This window comes from Urocitellus parryii, chromosome 1 (genome assembly GCF_045843805.1).
Source record: "Urocitellus parryii isolate mUroPar1 chromosome 1, mUroPar1.hap1, whole genome shotgun sequence".
Taxonomy (NCBI): Eukaryota; Metazoa; Chordata; class Mammalia; order Rodentia; family Sciuridae; genus Urocitellus; species Urocitellus parryii.
Window position 1 is genome coordinate 102,941,084 of NC_135531.1, and position 20,423 is coordinate 102,961,506.

A 20,423-nucleotide genomic window follows, 5' to 3' on the forward strand; every position below is an offset into this window, starting at 1 on the left:
AGTGGTGAAAAGCTGACTAAAACCACAGGAGGGTATTGGGAAACCAGGTCAGGGAGGTCCGTGGTTTGTAAAGCCTGGCCAGCCAGGGCCAGGACACTAGCTTTTCCTCTAATTGGAATGTCAGTCACAGCAAGACTTTTAGCAGGAGACCAACGTGATTTAAATTGTATCTACTGTGGAGTAACTCTGGCTGCCCTATGGGAAAAGACTGGGAGGGGAAAGAGCAGGAGTGGGGGCCACTGGCCTTGACTTGAACCCTGGTGGCAGCAGCAGGGCAGGTGAGAAGTGTCCCCATGCTGGATGTACCCAGGTCAATTCCACAGGATTGACGGACAAGACAGACCAGACCCAGAAGCACCTAGTTTGATGCTGAATGTTTTGGCCTGAGAACCTGGAGAGATGGAGCTGCCTTTAGCGGATGTGGGAGAGCCTGCAAGAGGTGCTGGCGCCACTGAGTGGGAGGGTGGGTGTGGATGGGTCAAGGTGAAGTCTATTAGATGTCCAGCCAGAAATCTGGAATACACAGTTTGGAGTTCATAAGAGAGATATGGAGCAAAAATATAAATGCAGGAATTGTTAACAGAAAATATGAGAAGGAAGGCAGCACTTCCAAATAGGGAAAACAAAGAAAGCTTCATGCAGGAGGTGGCATGTAATTTGCATCTTAAAGGAGGGAGTTTTGACAGCAGAAACAAGTGAAAAGAACATTCCAGATGGAGGAATAACTTCTAATACAAGTGCTAAAACAGGAAACTGGAGGCCTGTTTGGGAAAGGCAAATAGATTTGGGAGGAGCTACAGGCTTGGCCTTCAGGGAAAATGGGCAGAAATAGAACTAGAACTTGGTTCCAGTCCTCCAATTCATTCATGCACTTTTTAATAATAAAAGTACTTTTGAACATTATACCAAATAAAAAAGAGCTTCCCTTATTCCCCTGATAATGCTCCATAAGAGCTATACTAACATCATCCCTAGTATAAAGATGAGGAGACTAGGGTCAGTGATTTGCAGCTCATTCACCAATTTAGAGCACAGGCAGGAAGGGACCTGGGCAGCATGACCACAGGCCTCTGTCCTCACCACTCTGCTTTACTGCTCTGCAGGAGGATCCACCAGGCATCTGGGGGGGGGGGGCAGCCTGCAGCTGGCAGTAATGAGACTCCTGAGCCACAGACCAGGGGCCAGCTAGGCTTCCTTCTGAGGAACGTGGCACACGCCCTCACCAGGGGCCAGCTAGGCTTCCTTCTGAGGAACGTGGCACACGCCCTCACCAGGGGTCAGCTGAGGAACAGGCAGCAGCAGCTCCAGGAGGGGAGGTGGGACTGCTGACCAGGGCAGAGGTCACCCAGCTGCTGGCTCTTTCCAACATCTCAGTTCCCCCATTTCTGGGCTCCCACAGCAAACCTGTGGGCGAGGGCAGGTAACTTCAGCCTCACCCTGGACACTCAGCATCAAAAGTGTCCTGAAACAGCAATGTGCCCACCCCTCACACCACTTCCTGCTCCAAACCCATTTTGAAGATAATGAGACAAGGTCACCCATAGTGACACTCATTAGTTCAACACTGTTGGGCAACTTTTGTGGCAAAGCCTGTCCATATTAGATCCAGAGCTCAGGACCCCTCAGGCCAGAGTGCTTCCACACAACTTGCTAAGGCTATTTAGTTCCTGTGCTAAAATTAGGTTCCCTAGTGAGCAGGCTGGGATAGGATCATGTGTGCACTCGAGTGCCAAGTTCATGACACAGCCCAGGACTGACACTCCCGACCACTCCCAGGCAAAGGAATTTGCCTCAGTTCAGCTGATCTTCTAGGGAAATATAGGGTTCAGGCATCTAACCAGCAAATGGGCTGGGAAGGAAGGGCCCTTCCAGCCGGTGGGCCCACCTCGGGTGTCCCTCCAGGAGGAAGACTGACAGCTGGGCACCAAGACACCTGTACAAGGAGGCTGCCAGCAGCAGTGCTGGAAATAGTGAGAAATGGGAGGAATGGAAGTGCCCACCATGCAGGAGTGTTATTTAGCAGTTCAAAAGAAGTAGGTCAACACTGAGCCAAGGAAAGATCCTCAAACATATTATGCAAAACATAAAGGAACTTGCAGTACAGTACACTGTGTGATTCTGTTTATGTAAACACACACACACACATTGTAGGTATATGGAGGTGGTGTGCATGCCTTCCATAAATCTGCGCTGATAAGGGGGACCTAGCAGCGAGCAGATCAGATGACATCCCTGTCCTATCATAGCTGGGACAGGGCTTGGCAGTGGGATGGAGATAAAAGATAAAGAAAATGCTACCTTTTATTTTTTTTAAGGGATTCTGTTATCCAAAGCTTTTACAACAATAATTTATTTGTGAATGTATCACCATAGGTATGTAAATATGTGAATAAATAATAAAATAGGAGGTTGGTAGAAGAGATAGGAAGTTCTGAGGTGGGGGGAGCTCAAGGAAGGGAGGCCAGCCACCTCCACCTGTGTTGTCACATCACAACAGGCTGCCACCAGTTCCTCATCCCAGCCACAGTGTCCTAAAGAAGGAGGAAATCTAGTGATGTTCTATTTCCTGCAACAAGTATACTCCAGTGACTGAAGATTCCATGTCTCTCCTGATCTCCTATCATGGTGCCCAGAGCACTGACTGTCTCCATTGTCCTCCATGAAAGTCATCACCTACCAACATGTTCTCCACACTGTTCACTCCCTGGACACAAATCTCCATTCAGCTCTGGTCCTCTTTAAAGAACCAGCATTTAGAGACAGAGAGTAACACAGGTTACACAGAGGGACACATCTTTCCAAACTGACACTTACCCTGACCTCCATCTGCACAGAAAAATTGACAAGATAAACTATTGGCCATAGGGTAACAAAAATCTTGCCCTCAATTCAATGTATTCTTAATACTATAATAAATTGTATTTTTAGATTTGCAATCAAAGCTCTTCATCCAAATCCTAGCTCTGTCAGTTTCAAGCTGTATTTCTTGACACAAACATACTCCTATGTAAAAAAAAAAAAAAAAAACATTATGATTATTACTGAATAGGGATAGTAAAAAAAAAAAAAAGGCCTATCTCACAGAATAGCTGAGGATTGAACAAGGTATTTACAGTGCTGGGGTTTTGCCACTCTGCAAAGATCTGCACAGGTGTGCGTGAAGGCATCCCATTCTGCTGGTCACAGGTGTTGTCCGTGCCTCTAGAACATGCAGGGTGACGAGGAGGAAGAGGTGCTCAGGTGAGCAGAATGTCAACCATGACAGAGATAAAAATCTCAGTTCCAACCAGAAAGCCTACCCAGAAATGCCTCCAAGTAAAACCAGATCTGCCTGTCCTCACAGATAATCAGACAGATTCCTTTCAGCTGCCTCAGCCCAAGAGCAACCTGGCTGCATTTCTCTCCTCTTGCTTCTCAACTGGTTGGCATTCTCCATGGACTTGGGTTCTGAAAGCTGTTTACCTGAATAAACAACAACCAAAAAAATGAGGTTATATGCTGAATTCTTTTCATCTTTATAATATCTAGCTTCATAGTCTAATGAACCTATTTTAATGATAAGAAAAAATGCATGTGTCTCTTTCATCTTATTCCTGAGTTTTCTATTGATATACTTCCACAGGTGACCTTGAGCAAATCAAACATTTTCCCCTTCAGCCCCTTCTCCCCTTCCCTACACACCGTAGCTTTAGGTCTCCACACCATTCTAGTCTTGCTCCTTTGAAGACTTTGGCTGAGTCCTTCTGCAAGTTGCATGCCCAGAACTGTAGCCAGCAATCCCAGCTTGCCGTAGCTAATGCAGAGCTTGAAGAAGACACGTTGCTTTGCTCATTTCACTCGCTGTCCTTCTATTGTGGTCCATATCAGCCACAGTGATCCAGGAAATGGCCCTGGGACCATACTTAGAGAACCATGCATGGAACAGTGCTTCTAAAACTGGCTGCATTTCTGACTCACGTGGACGGATTTATGAAAATACAGATTCCCAGACCTTGCCCTGCCCCATGAATCAGAATCTCTGGAGTTAGGGTCCCTGAAATTGTTATTATAACCTTCCTAGGTGAATCTGATTAGCAGAAGTATTGGTAAACCTTGCCTCAGTGGTTCTTTTCACAGAGATGAGAGACAGTGTAGAATTCAGGGGTCTTCAATACCTGAATTTCCTTTCTTCGCCTTCTGACTCACTGAAATTAATTAAAAGAATTAACCAGCAGAGGGCAGCATGGGCAGGGCAATTGGATTACAGAGAAGATAAATCTGCAGCGATCTTTTTGATTCCTCACAATTACAATGGTCCCAAATACCAGCCCACACTTGCACGAGAAGGTTCCTGTTTCTAGACCTCCTCCAGGGTCATGATTCTTTTCATCCTCGCACCATACCTGTGAAGAAGGTGTTCTGCCTTCGTGTGATGAGGAACATGTTGTCTGAGAGAAGTCAAGACAACTTCTCCAAAGCCTATTCCCAAGAACTGGCAGAGACAGGGCTTCCCACACAATCCAGGAGGGAGCAGACTGAGGAGGAGGTACACAGTAGCTTCATCAGGTAAAACCTATTAGAGAGCTTGAACCAGAAACACACAGCACCACACAGCCCTCGCTGCCAAACCTCACCCCTGCCTTCAGCAGCTCTGCTGAATAAGAAATTCCGGGATGCTTCTAATCTACAGAACCACATTTTTTCTAGAGGTCATTCAAACAGGTGAGACAAACTTACCATCTACGTGCATGCACAGTCAACCAAAGTGAGAGAGAGAGCTACTTAAATATCACAGGCTAGTCTATGTCTAGCATACTATGTCTCCAACCTTCAACTGTGAACAAGCTACCTGGGAATCTTGTTAATATGCAGACTCTTATTCTGCAGAATTGAGGCAGGGCCTGAGTTTCTAAAATTTCTAGCAAGCTCCCCAGTGACATTCCTGGATGCTGGTCCATGGATCACACTTAGAGTAGTAAGGCCAAACCCTCTAGCCTTTGCCATTCCTCTCCATGTCTGGGGGCCCCAAGTTAGCACAAGATGGAGCAATGCAGCTGCAGACCCCTTAGTTCCTTGCCTTTTATCGTATGAGCACCTCTCCTCACTGAGGGGGACTCCAGTGGTTAAAAGTACATGGTATTCACACCATGGACCTTAAATCAAGCTCAGCACTTACCCTCATCCTCACTTGAAGAGCCTGTGATCATTCCATAGTTCCAGGCTTCTAAGTACTTTCAAGAATTATACTAATTAATGAGATTTTATTATGATCCCAATATGATGTGAGTACTATGTATACAACACCTTCATGAGTTTAAAGCAGAGATACTTTCTGTTAGTTTTATACTGTTCTCATTTTCTTCACTGTATTCCAAGGTTTCTTAACCAGAGAAGATTTTGTATTCCTAGGGACATTGGCAATATCTGGAGATTTTTTTGGTTGTCGTGCCTAAAGCTAGGGGTGTTCTCTCCCTAACTACTAGTGAGTAGAGAAGCTAGAGATGTTGCAAACATCCCATAATAGACAGGCCTGTACCCACAACAAAGAATTACTCTGCTCAAAACGTCAGTGGTGTCCCTATGGAGAAATCCTGCTGTATACTATCCAACTCATATTCATCAATATCTTTGGCAACTTACTGAATAATTTTCAAAAACAAAACACAAACATTATAGGTAGCCATTCCAAATAAAAACTAAGCTTGGCATGCTGGCACACCCCTGTAATCCCAAGGACTCAGGAGGCTGAGGCAGGAAGATGGTGAGCTCAGGGCAAATCTGGGCAACTTGGCAAGACCCCCTGCCCATCTCAAAATAAAAAATAAAAAGGGCTGAGGATGTAGCTCAGTACAGAGGGCCCCTGGGTTCAATCCCTATACCATAAATAGATAAACCAACCTACAAACAAGATGGAAACTTAGAGATCTTGTTTTTTCATGGGGCAGGTAAAGTTTGGTGGTTGAGGGGACCAGTGACTGGGTTTGAGTCCCAATTTGGCCACCAACAAGCTGGATGAAATTGGAAATATTACTTAAAATCTCTTAGCTTTAATCCCCTCAAACATCAAATTACTATTAATTCCCTCAAACATCAAATTACTATAAGTCCCAGGGCAGCAATGGTCTCTGTTTGGGGCAGCAAAACACATACATTCTCTGGACACATAGTAAGTGCTTGTATATTCATCAAAGAGATGAGGGTGCTTGATTTACAACATAATTATTTTTCAATAAAGTAGCTAAATGCTGCTTTTTAAATATCAATTGGAATCTTGAATGCTGGAGATCACTATGACTAGCTGGGTCCTCCCCTGGCAGCACAAGTGCTCCAGGATATGCATGGCATCCTGTACTTACAGGTACTGGTATGTATATGGTAAAGGAAAGATTGAGACTCTTGCCATCATTGAGCCTGGATTCCAATCTTGGCTCTGCCATTACACCAGCTGAGACATTTGATTGACCCTCTCCAAACCTCAGTTTCTTCATTTGAGAAACAGGAGTCATAATTCCAATCTCATGGGGCTCTTGGAAGAAACAAATGAGATAATGTATGCAAAGCCCATCACACAATACCTAGTGCACAGCATGCTCTCAGTAAAAGGAGACTTTATCATGCTACTGGCCTCCAGCCCCAAGTTAGCACCTGATCAGTTACCTCTCTAAAGAGAGCTGAAGACAAGTCCTGAAATCAGAACCTGGCCCCAGAGACCAAGCTGACCCAGCTCTTTCCTGCTGAGTGGAAAGTCAGGAGTTGAACCCTCTTAATTTCTGCTCCACGTGCAAGAACAAGGGGTTTAGGGGTCAATATTCCATGCTCTTCTGCATGCCCACATAGTGGGAATCAAAATGCAGCCCTAATGACTGGATCCCAGCATTTTTGTTCTGCTACAAGGCCAAAAGTCACTAATAAAGGTGTCAAAGCTGAAAATGTTTTGGAGAGCCAAGAAGAGAATAAAGAAAACTACAGCCTTTGATGCAATAATAAATTTTGCATAAAGGGCTCCATGTTACAGTGCACCAGAGACCATACTGCCACACACTCCACACTCCATTTTTTATAAGAAAGAGGAAAATGGAAAAAATCCAAATGGATATTAGGGCAGTATTCAAGAAAGTAAGTTCACGTATATATCTTGATTGGAGAATATGGACCCAAACCATTTATACTTGATACATAGTAAAATCTTGGAGATGAAAAGAAGCATCTAGTTCAATCCCTTCATCTTCCAGATGAACAAAGTGACGCATCTGGGGATTAAGTAGCAGGTCCAATCCCTTCATCCCATAGTGGCCAGCTTGGGAAAAGGAGCTACAGATGTCCCTTCGACTAATCCTGCCTGACTCAGAGATTACACTATTAGCCTTTAGGGGCTTCAAGCTCCTCTCAAGTGCTCTTCTCACTTTTGAAGTTCATTTATTTATTCAAGGACTAGTTACCAAGGACTAGTTACTAGTTACTGCATGCCAGATGCCATTCTTGATACTTGGGCTACAGAGGAGGACAGAATAGGTGCCTGTTCTTTTTGCACTTACATTCAAGTATGCATCGTGGTCAAATAAAGTGCAAAATAAATAATAGAGCATAGCTTCAGATAGTGATCCGTGCTGTCAGGGACACAGAACAGTGCACTGTGACAGAGAGGGATGGATGAGAGAAGGACGACTTACAAGGCCTCTCCAGGAGACAGCATTCACCAGATATGAGACTGGATGAAAATGAAGGAACCAGTCACGTGGAAGTCAGAGGGAGGAGGATTCCGGTCCGAAGGAACAGCAGCCGTGGGAGGCAGTGTGAACAGAAAGGAAGCCGGTAGCTGGGTGAGGGTATGCAAGAGAGAGATGCTGGGGGAGAGGTCAGGGCAGGGGCAGAGGCAGGGTGCTGGGTCTGCTGGGTCTTGCCCCAGGTTCCCCTGGCCTGGAAGATGGAAAGGGGGCGGGGATTCAGACGAGAGCCTCAGGCTCACAGTTTCTACGGTTTGGTCAGCTGCACTTTGCAGACCCTTCCATTGTGGAGACATTATGAGGAGTGGCCAGGTCAGTTCGGGAGGTGACACACTGGCCCCTGGACATGCTGTGCTGACACTCAGGGCCTGGTAAGGAACATGCCTCCAAAGGCCAAGGGAGCCTCCAGGAACAGAGTGGCCAGACAGCTCTGAGATGAAGAGTGGTCCCTCCCTTCCCTTTAGTCACCGTGACTCACTGTCATGAATCAGCCTTGCCAGCCCGGAGGAAGGGCTCAATCGAGTCTAAGGCTAATTTTGTAATCATTATTATTAATTTTTAATCACATGAGAACTCATGAATACATTTACTTTGTTGGAAAGAAAGAAAGAAAATATAGTCTCTACAGCTAATGTCCCCTTATATTCCTCTCCTCGGATTCTGGTCATCTTGCCAGTCTCCTACCTCTCTGCCACCCAGAAATAAATACTATTATAAGCTTGGTGAATATCTTTTTAGATCATTTCCTATGCCTTAGAACACATACGCATGTACTCATAGAAAAGACAGCGTGATTTCTGTGGGTTGGTTTTAATACATTGCAGCATACTGTACTGGTTCTAGAACTTGGTGTTTGCCCTCACCAGGTCCTGAGTGGCTCTCCAGGTTATTGTATAAATGCCCACCTTATTTTTTCTAATTGCTATGTGATATTCCTTGGTATGACAGGCCACAGTTTATCTCCATATGAACTGTAATTTAGACTATTTCCAATTCTTTGTATATTACAAAAAAAAATGCCACAATGAAATTTCCTCTTTGTACACTTTTGTGAGTGTTGGTCCATCTTGTAGGTAGAGGACTTGACTCTGAGATGCAGTTCCCAAAAGAAAACTGAACTACCTGTGAAATCTCAAAGCCCCTAGTGGTTGATTAACCCAGAAGACCTGTCCTTATCTTATTTCCCTCATGTACTCACTGTGTGACTTGCCTCAATTCTGGTTCCTTGGGGACTCTGAACGAGGAAGATGGTCATTTGGAGGAATTTTAAGAACTCATACAGCTCTTGCATACAACAACTCTGTAACTCCAAGGGTTAAACCTGTGTGGTTGTCTCACAAGCAGGGATTTGATTTCCCTTTCAGTAGTTACTGGGCATTTTGTGGGAAGGCATTGCTTTGTATTGCAGTGTGGCAAGCTCACAATGTGCCACTTCAACCAAAAGAATGCACTTTAAGGGTGTTCCTGGGGAAATGACTAGCACATACATAGACACTAACTTCTGCTCACTGTTTCCATGCCCTTTCTTGACATTAGGAGATATGCTGTCACCTTTTGCAAATCCTGTGAAAATTTCTTCACCACATACTTCTAAACAAAGATTGTATAACAGGATCCTCCCAGCCCAGTAGAACCACCTTGATCGTGGGCCCACTAATCCTAAGAGTGTGGTTTTCCATGACCATCTACACACACTCAGCTCTTCCACATGGAGCCATTAGACACACCATTGGCATCAGGTCCTATCTCAACCTCCAGCCCGTGGATCTCTTTTGTTCCTTAGTTCTATGCCCGCTCCTTCCCCTCAACGTCACACCAACCCTGAGAATGACTCCTCTTCTTCTCCTTCAGCCTCAACTAAAATGTCACCTGCTTAGGGAGATGCTCCCTCTTGGTGTCCACTCTGCCCCCTCTCCACTTATTTCACAGATGGTAATCATAAGACTATGTGCTCATCAATGTGCTATCTCCTCCCCAGGGCTTCTGCAGCACAGTGCTGGGCATAGAAGAGATGCTATGGATAAAGAAAAGAATGAATGAACTTCAAAAATTGAAGAAATAAATACCTCAGTTCTTCCTCAAATGTCTGCCAACATTTCTTCCATCTCGTACAAGTAATTTTGTTAAACAACCATAACCAAGAAATTCACCTTGGTCCAAGGGCTTGGTAATTAGAAGTGCATCCATCTGGGTACACAGTACAGAAACACAGGCATCCTTGGTATTGGCAAGGGATTGGTTCCAGAACCCCTTCAGATATCAAAATCTATAGATGTTTCAGTCCCTCATTTAAAATAGCATAGTATTTACAAATAACCTGTGCATATCTTCTCACACTTAAGTCATCTCTGATTTATAATACCTAATACAATGTAAATGCTACAAAATTATTGTTATGCTGAATCACTGAATTGTTTAGGAAATAATAACTTTTTTAAAAAAGGCCAATATGTGTTCAGTGCAGAAGCGATTTTTTTTCAAATATTTTTGATCTGTGATTGACTGAATCTGCAGATATGGGACCTTGAAGTAAAAAGGCACCAATTGCAGGGCTGGGGTTGTAGCTCAGTGGTTGAGCGCTTGCCTTGCATCTGTGAGGCACTGGGCTCGATCCTCAGCACCACATACAAAAATAAATAGATTAATTAATTAATAAAGATTTTTATTTAAAAAAAGCACCAATTGCATATGTACATATGGTATCTGATTGGGATCTCCTATGTGGGGGAAATGACTTAATTATTTCATACAATATTATGTGTAGTCTACATATATGTATCATGTTTTATATAATACAAACTCCACCTATATAAATTACCATAAACAATACCCTTTATATATTTTTCTACAATTTTATTAAAACATGTGCCATGATTACCATATCATATGTAGATCTATCCCATGTTAATAACAAATATATGTCCTTTTCAAAATTAAAAGTACTCACTCTTGCTGAGGTACGCCTGCAGCATAGGGATGGCTCCTAGAAGCCATCAGACCACAAGCACTCCTCCCCCACTCCCGCCCCTTAGAGACCAGAGGACTCTGCATAGTGATGAGGATGAGGGAGTGCTTGCTCATCAACAGGTGCAGTGCCAGCGTGGGCTGCGGAGGGACAGGCTGATGTGGCCAAGAGAAGTGAAGGATGCAGCAGGAGGGGAGGAACAGAAAGACAAGTGGAGAGAAGTCAGGAGCCCATGGCTGCATTAGTCAATGGCAGCAGTGAGGGGCACAGAAAGTGAGAAGGGCTGGAGATGACGAAGGTAGGGACAGGAAGTCAGGAGAGACGGAGCCTTGGTGGAGAGGCATAGTGGACAGCCCAGTAGCATCCTGGAAGGGCAAGGTCATGGTCAGAAGGGAAGCTGGCCCCAGGAAGCTTCCTCTTTCCCCTCAAAAAAGGTAGTAAACTTGTCCTCCAATGGTTTTGCCACATGGCTTTCCAACAAACGGGAGCATTTGTATGTTTCCAAGTGGGACTTGTTTATCTCCATCTGGAGTCTCAAAAGTTCAAAACAGACTTCCAAACAAAGGGACCCTCTGCTCCACAGTTCTCAGTCCTGTGCTCTGGCAAGGAGGGAGGCAAGGTCCTCGGCTCCCCTGATGATTTTCACAGCCAGGGCTAGAGAAAGTCCCACCCCCAGCTTCCTCCTGCGTCTTTCCCCTCCAATTGTCTTGAACATCCTCAGGGGGATAGCTTCCTAAGTTTCTTTTAACCCTTTTCTCCCTAACCTTATAACTGTGCAAGGAAAATGAGAATGTTTCCCCCATGAAAACTACTGAGCCTCATAGGGTTGTCCAAGATCCAAAGTTCTTTCCTAAAAATCCATCAGCATGCAGTTGGATGTGTTCTTAAAAAGAACCTACTACAGAAGAACTGGCCAGTTAAGCTTCCTGCAGTTGGAAAATTCTGAAGGCACATTTTCATGGGCACCACTCTATTTCTACCCACCATTGTCACTGAGGGTAGGTATAAGTAGTGAAGGACAGTCCTAATAGCAGACATCAAGACTTCATTTGGCATGTAACACACTATGCATTTTAATACACAAAACACCCAAAAGGTAGATGCTCTCATTATAACCAAATTACAGATGGAGAATATAAGATAGAGGCTGAGGTTGGTCCTCCATGAGGGTAGAAGCCTTGTCTGTTCTGTTCATCACTGGATTCCCAGAAGCCAGCACAGGCTTGAAACTAAGTGAGCATTCAATATGCAGTGGTTGAATGAATAGATGAAGGAATACCGTTCTTTATTCGACTGTCCTGTAATCTGACATTTTTTTTAAACACAGAATCTTTGGGCAGTAAGTGAATACATTCATGAAATAGCTCTATTAACTCACTTGAACTTTCTTGGTGGGGGAAATATATTGAATAAGGAATAAGAAATCTCAATATGACTATGTAGGTAATCTTTAGAGAGACCTTTTGGAATAATTTAAATATTTATTAATCACTTATTGTTTTAAAAGCTATTTTAGTTCTCTCAATCTCAATAGCAAAAATTTGTTTGTGAATCCACAGGAATAACTCTAAATGGCTAAGCAAGGGAGTCCATAGCCTAGAAATCTTCATTCTTTCTGGTATCTCAGGGCTTGTTATATATATGAAAGCCTGAAAACTACTGTGAAGAGGTTAGAGCTATTTTTGCTCCCACCCCATTGGAAAAAAACAAAATCTTAAAAGCTATCAAAATGTGTTCCAAATCCATTGACCTTCAATTTACCTAAAGATTCTTTAATTGCTATCATGCTTTGGGGTCATGAGCCATATTAATATTTTCCACTTTGTGTAAGATAGAAATACTGGACTTAATCTAAAAAGTGTTCTTTCTCCAGTTTTAAGAGGGTGGCTAGTTTACCTTCCCTGATACTCCAGACTCTAGTGCACTGAGTCACTCTTACACAGAACTGAGCTAGAAGTGAGATCTGGTCCAGGTCTGCCAAAAGATGCTGAGTGTCATAGGTCAGATAACTCAGCTTCTCTGGCCCACTGTTTCCTTGTCTATTAGTTGAGGGTATGAGTGTTCATAGTTGTTGTTTCTTTTTTTTTTTTTTAATTCTGCCTGTGTTCTTCATTAATGTCATTATTTCTATGGACAGGGATTTTCCCGAGCTTGTTTTTCAACACTCGAAAGTCACACTTCATTTATCATGAATTACTTTCAGAAGGTGGAGGTTTTAGTAGGCACAGGAATGTAAAGAACCCCACCCTATTTTGGTCAATTGCAACTAAAAATATTCAAAAAATAAATCTCTATGATACACGCCTATAAGAACTAATTACCAAAATAACAATAATAATAATTTGGGGTAAGAACTAGTTGACCATACAAAAACTGGGGTGGATCCGTGAGTTTAGTCATGAGGTCACATACCTACTGCTTTCCTCAAACGGGGAAATGCCTGGGTGGAGGTGCCCAGTCCACCTTAGAGCTGTGTAGTATGAGAGTCTAAAAAGATCTGTGTCATCCTATCCCAAAATATTTATTGATACCTACTGTTCTAGGTAGTTGGAGGTAGAAGGTTAACCCTGCTGGCAAGACCATTCCTTCATGGAACTAATGTTCTAGAAAGAAAGAAGAGATGAATCAGTGCTAAGGGGCACGAAGAGAAAGGGTGGGAAGTGGGGACATAGGTACGAGGCTGTGGGAATCCTCGATACCTCACGCACGGGTCCAGCCGCCTTCTCCAGCGGAGGAAGACCAGCCCACACAGCAGTGACAAGCTCAAGACTAGACTGCACCCCTTCTCAGCACCAGGGCTGGGTTGGGAACCTTCTTCCCGCAAGGTCTTTCCTTCCCAGCCCCTCCCAAGAAGTTTCTTCCCCTCTCGTGGTCTAGCCCGTAGATCCTGTATCGAGAGAGGGAAAAGAAGCACTCAAGCATCCTCTTGTTGGCCCCAGGACACCAGGGTCCCATTGCAAGCCCCAGGCCCCCAGGAGCCAGGCAGAAGCCCAGCGGGGCGGGGCCTCGGACTCGCGCCCGCGCGTCCAGCAGGTGGCAGCAGCGAGCGGCCGCGCCCCCCGCGCTGCCAGCCCGTGAGCCCTCATCATGGATGGCGAGCTCTCCTATTTCGCTTGGCTCGCCCTGGAATCCCAGACCCCAGACGCCGGGCAGGATTCATGAGCCGGTCGCAGGGGCCGGGGCAGGAGCCTCTGGCTCCCGACGCTGGCCGAGAGGTGGGTCCCGGGGCGGGTCGCTGCTCCCCGAGGCCGGGCGGGGACGCGCTGCCCCCGCCCTGCCTCCCTGTGGTCCACACCCCCTTTGGGCTCCGGAGCCGCTGGGCTGGAATAGTGCGGGGTGCGCGCGAGCAGGCGCTGCCAGCCCCGCTGCTGCCCGGTGTTCGGGTCCCGGGCGCGGGGGCACCAGGCCGCCGGTGTCCTCCCCGCCTCCTCTCCTTCCTGCTCTCACCTGTGCCTATTAGTCCACTCGCCTTCAAGGCCAGTGGCCCCAGCCCAGGCGGAGAGGGGACAGCAGAGGAAGAGAGCACCTGAGGATACAGAGCTGGCCCTGGACTGCCTTTTCACCCCCAGGTGATGAGTGAGGTCGAGAGAACGGAAGATTTAAAAAGCAACCGGGGCCTCCGTATTGAATGAAAGACCCAGTGCAAAGGCATCACCATGAACACGAGCAGTAAGTGGATCCTCCTCTCCTTTGCCATGGGAACAGGGGTGGGGGCGGGAGGTGCAGGAGCCTGCGCGGGGCTGCCTGGAAGGAAGAAGGAAGCCTGGCATCTGCGTGGACACCTGACCACGGACTCCTTTGGGTGCTCTCTGAGCCCTCTGACTGAGGAATGGTTTTGGGGTCTGGCTTTTCGTGATGATTTTACTAATGTTTAGTCAGCGGCGCCAGTTGCCTCTGTCGGAAAGGCTGCTGCTGTCTCCTTCTAGCAATGCCTGGGAAGGCCTAGGCAGCAGTATGTAGCCATTGTCTGATGTGAGGGCTCCAAGAGACCTCTGTGCACACATCTGGAAAGCCGTGGAGCTCTTATCCATGATCTGCCAAGAGCAGGGAAGCTGGCTTGAGGGTGGGTGGGCATGGACAGGCAATGGGATAGGAAAGAACAATTTGATAAACAAATCTTCATGAAGCCACCTTTGAGTCTGGAGGCTGTGAAAGATCCAGTTCCTGTGTCCCTCAACCTGGTGAGGCCAGGGCTGGTTTCTCTACCAACCTACAAGCTTGTTGGCCACCCTGAGAATCCGAGAAAGGACAAGCCCTTGGGGCCACATTTCTAACATGCCAGAGGCCATAAGTCTTATAGAACCAGAACCAGACATTTTGCTTCTGGCTTGGGCCTCTGTTACAGAGAAATACATTCAGCAAGACAAGGAGGCAGTCTCTGTCTTCAATATAGTCCCCTGACTATGAGCACAAATTGATACCCTGGGAGGGCACAAATGGGTTTAAGTCTCACTCTCCTGGCCCTGTTGTGAGCTTGGCTTGTCTAGGTCACTCCAGCATCAGGTGGAGGGTGTTGATCCAGAGGACCCCTACCAACATTCACTTCCCTGGGTCTCTGACTTTGTTATTAGTCCCAACTCTGCATTTCAGATTGTTCATCTGTAACATCATAGTGGTTGTTAGAGACGCGTCTAATCTAAAAATCTACTCTTTTTTTTTTTTCTGAAATAGCTAGAACTGAAGCAGGGCCAAGAAAAATCAGTACCTTACTGAGACCTTACTCAGCCCAAACCCACTATTTCCTCACCCTCCCTCCATTTCAAGGTCGTTGGCATAGAGAAGAGGAAAACAAAACAAAAGCCACTGAGATGGAAATGAAATATATTTATTTACTATGTGTTTGTGTGACTCATCTCTGCTGTCTTCCTTTGTGTATTGCATATCTATGCTAAGAAAGAGAGTGAGGCTGGACTCCCTCTGCATTTTACAGCCCAAAATTTTGCCTCTTGATTTCGACTGTCTAGAAGGATGGCCTCCTACCAAGCTCGGGAAAGGAGCAAAACCCTGTAAACCCATTCACCTAGTGAGCCACATGTTTGCATCTGTGTGCTTGCAGGCAAATAAAGATGTGAATTGCTGTCAGTTTTCGCTATCTCTAGGGGTGAAAAAAAGAAAAAAATGTATTTATGGAAGTCTTTTTCCACTAAATGATAAAAGAGAAAAACAGCTCTTCTATTTTTCACAGAACTAAGGAGGGCAATAAGCAACTGATTCTGCACTTTTCGAAAAGAAACTCTTGGTAGCAACACTGAGTATTCCTGTAAGAAGGAAGTAGAGATTTTCCTTTTATTTTTTATTTTTTTATATAACAATCAAGAGAGTCGAATACTGTAGAAGATGAGGACTGGCAAAAATGCCATTCCAGCTTCACCTACTTCCTCTAAGCAGGGAGAGTGTTATTCTGCAGGAGTGGGAGAAAATAAACAACAATGGCCCAGGTAGCCTCAGGAGTCCCTGGGTTCCCCATGAGAGGAAATGCTTCTCTGAGTGGTTACCTGGGGGGACACTGTGGGGAGTCTCAGGTTCAGGGCTTTGCCACTGGACTCAATCATTATTGAGGTTCCTCCCAACTCTGAGAGTCTGCAAATGGAGAGACTAGAAATCAGACCTCACAGGAAGGACAAGGCCATAAGGTCACTGGGACAGATCATTGACAGGAGGCCCTTTGCAGACCTGATCTAAGCAAAAGGCTCCCCTTTGAGAAGGGAAATTTCTCCTGATTCTCACACCGGAAATTGTCCCTAATAGAAACTCCTACTTAGTTTCTGTCTTCCACTTCCAGTCATGGGGACCTTGCTCCTCCCCCCAGCCATGGCCAGTCACTTTCCCGCTGCCTTCCAACCAAATTCTCCCACCAGAGCTGTGGCATGGTATTATTATTCCCGTTGAGTAGGTGACTTCGTGGCTAATATGTGGTAACTTCAAGTCATACTGTTAACTGTTGGCTTGTGAAAGGTGTTGGGAAGTGTAACATTTAATAGTGGGTACAATCCCTAATCGGTAGTTCAAATGCCAACACTCAAGTGCAGATGAATCTCGAGCTTGTTTCTAAATTCCTAATCACTTCATCTGGAGGAGAGCAAGGGTTGTAGTCTTTGGGCAGATGTAAGAATTGATAGGGCTCAGGCCCTGGAATCAGGGTGTCCTGAGTTCTGTTCTTTTTCTTAGCTGTGTGGTTTTCAGCAGAGTTGTCTCACCTGCAAAAATTCGAAGGGAATGGAGACTAAATGTTCATGTTTCATGTAAAATACCAAGAGGGGGACCTTAGCTGTGACATAGCTGCCACCATGTCCACAATGGGATGGTTCAGGCCACCACAGTTACTCTGGTGGTCGCTGGGGCCATTAGTCACCATTAGCAAGGAGGTCAGTCAACCTTGCAGATGTCACACGTTCACTATGAATTGAGAAGCATACCCGGAGTGTGATTTTTGAGGATTGAATAGGATTAAAAGGAGGAAATGCTTGTGAAAATGTGTAAACTGTTGTTCTTAGTAAGAAAACCATTTCTCAGTGACAGGAATAGGTACAGGCTCAGTCAGTGACTCCCCAGTGTGAATTTTTAGAATCCTTTCTTCTGAATTCACACTGAGCATCAGTATGCTAAACAGCAGGCACCTGGGAGACAGGGGGTAACTTGGGGCGGATAGAACAGGGTGGCAGACAGACCTGTTCTGGCCCTCAGAGCCAATGAGGGAGGGGGAAGGAGGGGGACTCCAAAGGCAGGAGCAGGCCACCAAGCCTCAGGAAGGCCTGAGCTCCTACCGAGGTCTCCACTTCCTTGGGTGAAGGACTCCAGAGGAGGGCAAGGTAAGCAGGTCAGGGTTGGCACTTTGACTTCTTGGGGTACCTCCGTCATCTGGCCCTTCTTTCCTCTTGCATGCTCCCAACCAAATTCCAAGACCTGTCATCTGTCTCCTGACCTCCTGGGGCAGCCCATAACTGGTCTCCCATCACCCACTCTAGCACCTCCTGTCCTCCCCGTCCACTCTCTGCAGTACTCTCTGTGGGGTCCACAGCCTGTCCTTTCTTAACAGCCCCGCCTCTTCCACGTAGCACCATTCTCCCCGCACCTGTTCCAATTGCCTCTTTCCATTCCCTCTGAAGCCTTGCTCCTGCCCACTCTTCTTGGGAAGTCCCCTCCCCACACAGCACCAGCCCAGCTCCCCACCCCCCAGAGCTGCAGAAGTCCTCCCCAGCCTCCCAGTCCAGCTAACCACCCCCTCAGGTATGCCCACAGTACATCTTGCCCTTTCCTTCAGAGCCTGGTCTCTGTCATTACACACTCATCCATGTGGTCACTGCATTGAAGCCCATCTCCCTAAACAGCCAACTCTACAAAAGCTGTGGCTTATAGCTGTGGTCTGCAGCCCCCAGCTGTGATGCTTCCTGGGGTGTTTCTTTATTCCAGTTTGTACATCAGCCATTTTCATGAACCCAGACCACTCCCTCCACCCATTTCAGATCCACAGGGGCACCATCCATCAAATGTACAAGTTCTCAGGCAATCATCAATCTTTCATTATTCCCTCTTGTCTCTCCCATTCCTAGGTTGACACCAGGAGTTCCAAAACCAAGGGAGCCTGGGTAGACCCCAGTGAGCCAAAAGCCCTGCTCCTATAAAATGTTATGCTCCTCACTCACAATTCCCAGAGCACCTGAGTGCTATGGCTTTCCTATGTACAAAGCCCAGGGCTGTTCAGCCTCAGGATTGGGTGAGCATTGTGTGTACCATGGACAATGGTACCATCCATCCTCCCTGGTTTCATAGGCTTTCCCCTGCCTCTGAACCTTTCAATGCCTCTGGCTCTTTCTTCGCTGTGGATTGGCATGCTGGTAAATTACTTTTCTTGCAGCAGACTTTGCTTTTGTTTAAGAGGGTATTCAAGGACCACGTAACCCCACAAAGGTTTCACAGGACACTAAGAACCTGAGCTTTGTCATATAGATTCCTGAGTTCAAATTCAGGATCTATGATGTATTCTGTGCTCTTGGACAGAACAGATTATTTCTCTGAGCCTGAATTTTATCCTGTATAAAATGTGAGCGATAAAATGCCAATATGCAAGGTTCTTGTGAGGATCAAGTGGAATACCATGGGTCTTAGCAAGTGGAGTTGAATCCAAGGTTGAGTTGGCATTGACTCAAGCAAAGTTCTGAAATGACATTATCATAAAAACCAAAATCTCTGACTGAAAATTTGCCTGTTTTACTGGTACAGTAGCCAGTGCAGGGTTTTGTACATAGGAAAGCCATACCTTCAGGAAAATCATTAACCTGGTGTTGTATGTGACTTAGGTTGAAAATGGCAAAATAGGAACTTAAGATCTTAAGTGAAGCTGAGCATGGTGGCACATGCCTGTAATCCCAGCAGCTCAGGAGGCCGAGGTAGGAGGATCGTGAGTTCAAAGCCAGCCTCAGTAACTTAATGAGGAACTCAGGGATACCTTGTCTTTAAATAAAATACTTTTTTAAAAGGGCTGGGGATGTGTCTCCGTGGTTGAGCATCCCCTGGGTTCAATCCCTGGTACCAAAAACAACAACAAGGTCCTAAGGAAGAGACAGTGGCTCTGGTTCAGAAAAGGTATGAGAACCAGGATTTGGGAGGTCATAAGGTAGAAATTGGGGGAAAGAGCCTTTAGGAAATAGACTGCACAGCCTAGAGCCTGCTCCTGCTATAGGATGGAGGAGAAGAGGATCCTTTCAGCTAGGGTCCTGGCAGGGCTGGGGAGGACCTCAGTTGAAGAACTCTTCCCATGTGTGCAGGAAGGATGTAGGAAAGCAAACAAGGAGAAGCAGGGGCGGCCCACTACTAGGAGGCCTATTACCCACTTCCCCACAACTTGCCCCAGCATGGAGGGGTGAAAGAAGGAGCCCAGAGACCCAGATGGCTGTGGAGTAAGGGCTACCTGAATAGACCCTTGGCCCTTGGCTCCAGGAAGGCAGCAGCCCAATTCCAGGGAAGGAGCCTGGAGGTAAATATCCCGACCTCTCTCCTCCCTTCCCACTATGGACTCCCTATTGGCCCCATTTAACCAGAATCCAGAGGACCAAGAAGGCAGTTGACCCCCATGATGGTGCCTCCCAGGGTATAGCGTAGGTAGGAATGAGGCCAGTGGGTCTGGAACAGACAAGGGGTTTCAAAGAGAGGACACCCATGGTGGAGCAAGGTGGACTTCCTCTGTCAATGCCACGGCCTGGATCAGGAGCTCTCAGAATTCCTTAAGAAAAGGTCCTATTCTAGACACAAGCACAGGAGTGAACCTTAAATCTGTAAAACAGATAAAATTGAGGTGATAGTACGTTATGAAGAGAGAAGAGTTTTTTCTTGGCAGGATGGTGTTTAAACAGTGCTTCCCAAATGAATGAAGTGAATATAGACAAATGATCACTTGAGACTGAGGGGGCTTCCAGGAATAACGTAAGCAACAATCTTAAAATCATCCAATATGAGTATAACACATCTCTGAAAATCACAATGTGATTTCAAGAGCACTTGGATTACATACAGGAAGTGATATCAATTCTGAACTCCAACTTTCCTATCTGGCAAAAGCTTTATCTTGCTGAGATAGCATCTGCTGTGGTGAATGGTCACCAACTGGCCCTCGCCCAATGTTAGCCAAAGACCATTGTGAAAGAATAGAAAATAGCCAGAAGTATGTGAGTGCCTTTGACTTTAGGGGTATTTTACCAAGTGAATTGGCATCCTGTGGTTCTTAAGGGCACAGACTGGAGTGAGATGGCTGGGTTTAA

General features: G+C 46.0%; 1 protein-coding gene across 2 annotated transcripts in view; it reads left to right on the top strand.

The window, feature by feature from the left end:
• Window positions 1-13,541: 13,541 nt before the first annotated feature.
• The window catches only part of Ablim3 (actin binding LIM protein family member 3), a 110,677-nt gene continuing 103,795 nt past the window's right edge, over window positions 13,542-20,423 (top strand). Inside the window, exons 1-2 of one of the 2 annotated variants that reach the window (XM_077801062.1) lie at window positions 13,542-13,883; window positions 14,238-14,337. In XM_077801062.1, the coding sequence (XP_077657188.1) occupies window positions 14,325-14,337 (13 nt within the window). In that variant the 5' untranslated portion in view covers window positions 13,542-13,883; window positions 14,238-14,324. The other variant, XM_026384332.2, reaches the window with a different exon arrangement.